Here is an 8,415-nt window from a genome sequence, read left to right on the forward strand (position 1 = left end):
ATGCCCACAAAATATGGCTGCATACATACCACTTGATCGCTGTCAAATATTTCAATAACTACATTAGGTGGATTCTGTGCTACAGCTTGTGGATCTCCATAGATTTCAACTTCATTGAAGATTAGGGTTTGGTCCCATGTGGGGTTCAGAGTTGAATGGATTGTCTCTGTAGTTTTACTACGATGGAGGAATGATATATGTGCATAGGGGTCTAAACAAAAGAAAAATGCATTAAATCCCCACCTCCTTGATTTTCTCACAAATAGATAAAGCAGTATAAACCATTTTCCAAACTGATATCTGACATATCTGATATATCAATCAAAACTTCCTTAATTATTAATAAAATTCCAAGTTTTGACTTTTCTTTCTTTCAGATCTAATGTCTAATCCAGCTATTCTAGCTTTAAACATTATGTTCTTATATCCAAAACTTGCTTAAATAAAAAAAAAATGACATATTTCCCACCTACACCTATTACACAAATAAAATTGACCAGAAAGAAAAATAGACAAAAACATATTGTAAAATTGTATATATTGTATAGCACAGCAACAGTACATTTCTAAGGCAGGAGCAACAATAGAATGGTGGTATTGCAAGAATAAGTGGCGTGGGAGCGACTTTTGAACCCCACTTTTTTGTTTTCGGTAGTGTGGAGAAAGATTTGAACCCCTCAGATTTTTATTGTCGTACTCGCTGGGGAAAATAATGGTATAATGGTAAAATACTCTCACTAGTAGCAAAAAGTTAATTTTTGTTTATCATGTTAATTCAAAACTTATAAAATTTGCAAATTGACTGTTAAAACTGGAAAAAGACATCTTCCATTGGGGACACCTGTTCCTGTGACAACTGTGGAGGAAAATTCTTATCAATTTTCTTTTTAATTCCATTCACCTAAAAGAGTGCTCCTGGTGGAACTGAAAAGACATTTCCTGCTTTTAAACCTAGTACAGTTTTGACTTTGGATATACTAAATTATTGTAAAGGATTGTAAAGCAGAGAGCTCCCTGTGGTGGTTGCACCTGTACAAGTCAGTCTTTTGGTTTGCATGGACACAAAGCATGCATTTCCTGTTGTCACCAGACAATAAAATTTACCAGCTGGAGCACATCTCAATTTTTCTGTATTTATGATGCCCCAACCCCTCATGAAAATGATTAAAGGGCTTGAGACTACTATTAGATGGGCGTGTAAATCAACTTTTTTTTTTTTACTCCAAAAAGAAAAAGAGCAGGATGGCTATCATAAATATTAACATTTCCTGTACAAATTGCAGTGACTCTGTGCTGGAGGGTTAACAAAAGGTTATCTATAGGTCAAGCAGCCTCAAGCCAGAAACACAGGAATCAAGTCACACAGAGCCACCAGTGCTACCCTGGATGGGACTCCTATTATATTCTTGAATTGGCAAATTAGGCACTTGTCACTGGGTTTGAAGGGGCACTCCACAGTTTTATAGATAAGGCCCTGTTCTAAACAAGAAATCCAATTAACACATTTGTCTTCTTGTCTTGTTTCTGGAGCTGATAATATGCAAATTAGCTAACCTGGTAAAGCAAAGGTAGAAAATGAGGGCCTCCATTTCTGACCTCTTTTCAACATGCTAACTAACTGCCTGGCTGTCCTAGTGATCCCTTTGCTTTAGTACATCAGGTCTCTGAGCCAGAAAAAATTACAATGACTCTTCAAACTTTCCTGGACTGCATACCTGTGCCAGGTCAGTGGCTCAAAGCACTGAAGGCTCACTGAAGGTCAGCATCAGCAACAGACAATCAACTAGTATTTGTTTAAAAGTTGTCAGACAAAAGGCAGACTTTAGAATAGACTACTTGTGCTCATTCTGCTCTAAACCATTAGAGAGGAGGAGGTTATTGGTACTGTGCCTGCCCCAACTATACTTTAATAGTTTTTGTGTGTGACACTTTAAAGGTATGACAGTAATCAAACCTCTTGTACAGTATATTGTTTTTGGTAAATATTATTTAGCCGTTTTGTTGTGCTAAGGAACAATTGAACTGATCAACACTACAATTTCTATTGACTAACTGTACAAAGTTAAGATTAGCTGTACGGAAATATAGATATTGGTAAAACAGATCACATAGATGTAAACCAACTGTTATACATGGAATGCTGCTTTCAGTCATCCTAGCGTAAGCTGCTGAGAAAGTTTTACAAAGTTATATATGTCATAACATTGTTGAATGACTTTGCTGGATAATGACAGAAGGCATTTGTCCGGTGGTTGTAGGATTGGTAACTTTTGTATTTCTAAAAGATTGTAATTAGATTAAGGTATTTTCAGCCACACTATCCAAGCAAACGTCTCCTTACCTGAAAAACTATCCTTATCCATGGCAATGAGACTCCGAGCCTGATAAAGATAGCATCGAAGGTGATATGTGAAGACACCTATTAGGAAATATTAAACATACAAGGGTAAATTTCTGCTGTGATTTGCAAAGGTATAAAAATACAAAAATAATACTTTTTTTTTTTTTTGAAGAACAGCTTTTCCTGAACTACTAAACTTCTAATATGAAGATATCACAGAATAAAAGATACTAGCATTTCCATATACATTTTGAATTTTTGTAAATTATTAGAGAAATCATTGTTCATTGTATATAAATCGTCTCAATAAGCACAAATGTTCTTAATATTATAATATTATATATAATATAGGCCTTCCTGGCTTTCAATTCTACTTTGTAAATGGTAATGAAACCCTCAACCTACATGTGCCCATTCTCAGATTTTACAAAGTATTCATCAACAGCAAAACAATTTGTCATGAAAGGTCACATTTATAATATAATCATTTGACAAATGATGCTACTGCTTGGATAACCTATGCTGTATCTAGACCTTTCTGGATCCCCCTTTGCTACAAAGGTCCCATATGGTAGTAAAGTGTGATTGGAACATACGGTCAAAGGTACAGGAGACAATTGGTGTGTTTGCTCCAAAGATGTTAGCTGCAGATTCCTTTCCTTTCTTCTCTTCTTCTTCTGAACTCATATCCGTCCCCTATATAAATGTAATTACAGGTCAAATACAGTATTATGCATAGTAATACAATATCCACAGACTACAAAATTTATGTTGCAGCATATAGAAAAATATATCAGGATCACACATTAAATCTGTAATCCACTGAATATGGTATAAAGCATGAAGATCATGTTAATATCAAGGCCAAAAAGATTTTGTAGTCCTATATAGGCAATGATGCATAAATAAAAATCTAATGCTGCCATTCATGCGGATAAATAGGTAAATTAAGGATGCATATGGTTCTTTAGTTTCCTTGGGAAATAATGGAATATAAAGGGTTTAAGCTACACTGGTCTTAAAATGTGAAAGGTAAGTAGTGTTTTGGTAGCCTCAAAAGGTAAAGGATGTGTAGAAGCTAGTGTGCATAAAGGAATACAGAGGTTAAACCATACTTTAATAAAAAATAAATAAATAATAATACATATAAAAAAGTTTTTTTTTTTATTGACACTGCACCGGGTATTCTTTTTTGTGTATACAGAGGACCTTCTAGCAATAAACTAGCCCATGGGACTGCAATATTCCGCTTTCCAATGTAAGCATGCCAACAAGATGTTAAAGCTATACTAGGAAGAAATGAAAAATGTTCTTTGAAGCTTTATTTACAGAGCAACTAAACACAAGCCAGAAGAAGTGTTGAACTGGTATTTGTGCCCTAGCATTCCTGACATCCTCCACTACTCAAATGCAGAACAGTTTGGATTGCAAAAAATAAGGAAAAAAAATGAAAAACAAAAGTCTGTAAATAGATAAATAGCATTATAATTTTTCAGAAAACAATTGTAGATAACTGGTCAGTGGCCTTGACTTTGCAATAATTTCTCCACTGAAATTATTACAAAGTCTACAACTTAGAACCAAGTAGAACATCTTGCAGAAGTTATTTTTCCCAGTACTCACAAGAGCTCCTTCCAGTTTGAAAATGGCAGATGCTCCAAGACTCTCTGAAGGGGCCATTTTTCTTCTCCAACGTCTTCGTCGGAATGTGTCAGAGCTTCGCTGTTTTAGGTGAAATTTCCAGCCTATGAGGGCGGCATATTCCCAGCCTTCCTTATCCTCCATTGAAAGAGTTGCCTGCATCAAAACAAGAACATATTTTTAATATGACACAATGATAAGTATGCCCTATATTCTTCCACAATTAAACCAGCTCATTGTATGGCTTCTGCTAAATAATACTAAATCAGGTCTTAGGAAAACTCTGTCCTGTATCAGTATGGCATCAGTATTTTTACTACGCACCAAGCCTAGATTTACCATCCAAAAGTTTAACATTCAGCCTTAGTTAAAGGCCGCTATACCTCATAAATTGACAACTATTGCTCTATAGTGATTGAGAGATAGTAACTGGGGGTATCATTTTGTACTGAGCTCCGGAGAGCATTAAAAAACAGAGAAGGGTTCAAAAACTGTGCAATATGACTTACTTTTTTAGTGGAGGTGACATTAGGGTCCTTTTTCCTTTTCCTTACTAGTCTTCGCCTCCTGTGAGTGTGGTACATTTTCTCTGCAGCCACCCAAGACTTGGGTTTGGTGTCTGGAGGAATGGTGATTCCATATTCCCAACCTGTAGAGACAGCCCCATACCATAGTGAATAAATTCCTATGTTAAAGCAGCCAAATTATTAGGCATTTTTAAATGGCTGTCCCTGGTTCTGTGCTTGGAACCCCCCCCCAAAAATACATTGCAAGTGATGAGCAAAGTCAAAGTTACTGAACTGCAAACTTGTTCCGGGGCAGTGGCTGAGAAAATATTGAACCCATTGGATTACCTTAACAGCCAGGCAATCAGCGTCTGATAAAGTAAATAACAAATACCGTAAGACTACAGATAGCCCTCAGGACAGGTTTACTTGGGGTGCTCAAGTATAATGAGTGAAAAGAGAACTACGATTGGATACAAGGGCATGCTACACTTTTTGTCTTGATGCATGTGCCCGATAATGCTCTGTATTTACAGCTCAGACATAATGGCCAGCCAGTAGAACCAACTATGCCCACTGCTGGGCGGAGGGTTTTTTTTTTTATATTAGTTCAAAAACTTTTTTTGGAAATAAAATAAATGCCAGAGAATATGAATATGAGTGCTTTAATTGACTTATTGCTACAGTGTCTACCTTAAAGTATATGTACATATTTTCTTTTGAGAAAATAGGACATGGTTTAACCACCAGGGTTATTAGCCCGACCTTGGTTCGGGGTAAGTAAACTTGCTACAATCGTTTACCCCAAACCAAGGTTGGGGTAGCTAAAAGTATAAACATGTGTTACAGTGCAATCAGATTGTCATACAACATTGTATGACAATCGGATTACAACTGAAAAAAATACTTACCTTGTCCCCGCAGCTCCTCCGGAGACGTCTTCTCTGTTCAGTCTTCTCCCGGCGTGTGCAGTGACAATCTCCGGGGTTTCCCGGTGACGTGGCTGCAAGCGTCGGTGCGGGCGAGAGGCGGAAAATTCAAATCAATTTGCATTGAACTCAATACAAAAAAGCTGTATTGAGTCCAATACAAAGAAATCTTTATAATATATATATATATATATATATATATATATATATATATATATATATATATATATATATATATATATATATATATATATTATATATATATATATATTTATTAATATATGCTACTATACAGTTACATTATACACTTTTTTTTTTAAAAGATTTATAAAAAAAAATTTATTATTAAATTTATAAAATTTTGGACATATTTCGGTGAGTTATGCGGTAATTCGGTGAATTATAAGTAATTATTGAGTAATTCGGTGAATTATAGCCCACAATCTAAAATAAATTTCCATGCATAAAATTTAACACTTTTTGCATGGAAGTACGGAAGTTCGGAAAGAATTAGAACACCCGACGTTCATGTACGCGTCCCTCTGCGATTTCTGATGATGTCACTGCATACACCCATCGACGGGAGTCGTAGTGGGAAATTCAAAAATTTTGTATTGGATTCAAAACAAAGTCCTGTATCCAATCCAATACAAAATACAAAATATATTTATGTGGTTTTGTAGGTATGTGACGTTGGACTCTGTTTTAAAATTTACCACACTAGGGAGGTGTTTTAGAAAAATATATTACTATACAGTATACCAAATTATTGCATTTTCAGTATTTTTTATTTATTTATGTATTCTTGTTTAAGCTGATTTTTGCGTTTTTTATTTAATTTTATTTAAAGTAATTTTTTTTTTTTCACATGATTGTGCGTTTCAAACTTTTTTTATATTCATGATATCTACTAGACCCTTGTTCGGACATATTTCTGTGAGTTACAGGTCTACATTTAAAAAAAAAATTTCATGAAAAACAGTGTACCGCTTTTGGTACAGAAATCTAGACATCAGTGAAATGCCCAGGTGGGTAAACCCCATTCAAATCTCCCCAATTTGGGACTTTCCTCAATTTCAGTCCTAAATCGAATGGTCTCCAGGACACATGAACATGGTGAATCTCCCAAACAGTGACATTCAGGTTGTCAGCAATTAACTATTTTCAGCTTGTTACTGGACCTGCATTGTGAAAAGGAGCAGTATAGCAAAACTGTTGTGATCTCTGGAAAGCATATAGAAAAGTTGTGTAGTAAAAAAGGGAAACGTAAGAAAGAAGAAATGTAATGAGCAAATGGCAATCCCATGTTGATATATAACTACAATTACACGTGGTACAAAACAGTCACACTTATAACAATAAATACTCCAATTACAGATGATCACTTTTAGAGATATTCAATGTGTAGAAAATCATTGGAAATACTTTATATGTCCTCCACAAACTGTTGTCACCCTGTCATTTTGCTACATTAATCAGTCACTGACCATGATCAGGATGAAAGCCTCAGAGCCTGCACATTTAAAACAAGCAATGGCATCTTCCAAGTCTCCTTTGCATAAAAAAAATCTTAAAAGTGACAGTTACATTTTTGTATGGTATTTTCCAACCCTACCCTTCTCATCCACAGCTCGGTTAATATCATAGATCCAGGCATCGTCCTCCCACATCCATCCATATGGGCATTCAAACTCCCCTGGGGACCGACTCTTCTCCCCATTCTAGAAAGAAATAAAAAATGTGAGGATGAAGATTAGTTGTTCTACTTAGAAGGCTGTTGAACCTAAGCACATAAACTCGAAACAAAATCTTATCTTTTATTTTTCTGCAGAAGTTACATTTAGCCTTGTAAATGCAAAACAGGCTTAAAGTACCACCTGCTAAGCTGGAAACAAATCAGAAGTGTAAACAACATTTTATATTTACCCGAGTTAAAACATAAGTATTTTTATTTGTAATTGTATTCAATTCCTACCTATATTAAATAATAAAATAATACATACAAAACTGACTTACAGGCATTTTTAATAAAACTGTACAATATGCAATGTGATTCAGTTTTTTATTGAAACCAATTACATCAGTACAGAAAGGTGATAATTTCAGATTGGTTAGGTCGAGTTACTGCAATGCACACATTCCTACAAAGCTTGATTAGATTGGCAAGTCAGACTCGCAGTACCACAATTATTTATATTGCTTTCACTACTTACAGCATCAGTGTATGGCTCATCAGATTGTTTCCATTCCCCACCAGGATAGCGGCTCTCATTCTGATATACTTCATCTGTGAACTCGCTGTGACCGGCGTCTGCTTCAGTCAGTAAGCTAAAAGACATCCAGCAGATCAGTGATTCAAAGACCGACCACCAAATACAACCTTGGCTAACCTCATATAACAATCACAGCTGGGGCAGGTACGGATATCAACATTTAACATGAAGCTGATCACATTTATGCAAATATTTTAAAGATGAATAAAAATGAACAATGAATGAGTAATCAGAACATCATCCTAACATCACCATGAATCTGGGCTATAGTTATGGGCTGTTTGCAATTTTTCAAGTGCTGAGAATACTAAAGGCTAATTCCCAAACAGATGAAATGACAAGGAACAACATTTTAATTTCTGCAATATTGTTCCAGAATGTTTTACAGTACTTTTTAGGAACATTAACACTTACACATCAGAAACTATGTAATCCCCAGCATCACCACCTCCTATTCCTGGTCTTATACTTTACTGCTGGTTTGAAGGTTTGGTAAAATGAGTGATCATGGATAGCAAAATACTTTGTAAAAGTAATCTATCATTCTGCATTGCTTAGCTTTGACTGTGCTGCCATCTCGTGGCATTTTAGAATAATGCTTAACTCAAAGCTCAAAAAAATGCAGGTACTTCTTGTTGGCCTATATATATTTTTATTATTAATAAAACTTATAAAGTGCCAACATATTATCCAGCACTGTGCATTAAATAAGGAATTTTATATTT

The 8,415-nt window shown here is 35.3% G+C and overlaps 1 protein-coding gene across 1 annotated transcript in view; it reads right to left on the bottom strand.

Annotated features, from left to right (window-relative positions):
• Positions 1-8,415, bottom strand: part of MYOF (myoferlin) — a gene marked incomplete in the record, with an annotated part of 89,995 nt that overhangs the window by 28,708 nt on the left and 52,872 nt on the right. The window contains 7 exon segments of the mRNA XM_072424870.1: positions 30-211; positions 2,342-2,419; positions 2,938-3,037; positions 3,965-4,138; positions 4,492-4,631; positions 7,033-7,138; positions 7,631-7,745. Coding sequence (XP_072280971.1) covers positions 30-211; positions 2,342-2,419; positions 2,938-3,037; positions 3,965-4,138; positions 4,492-4,631; positions 7,033-7,138; positions 7,631-7,745 — 895 coding nt within the window.

The sequence above is a fragment of the Pyxicephalus adspersus genome, chromosome 10, assembly GCF_032062135.1.
Source record: "Pyxicephalus adspersus chromosome 10, UCB_Pads_2.0, whole genome shotgun sequence".
Lineage (NCBI taxonomy): Eukaryota > Metazoa > Chordata > Amphibia > Anura > Pyxicephalidae > Pyxicephalus > Pyxicephalus adspersus.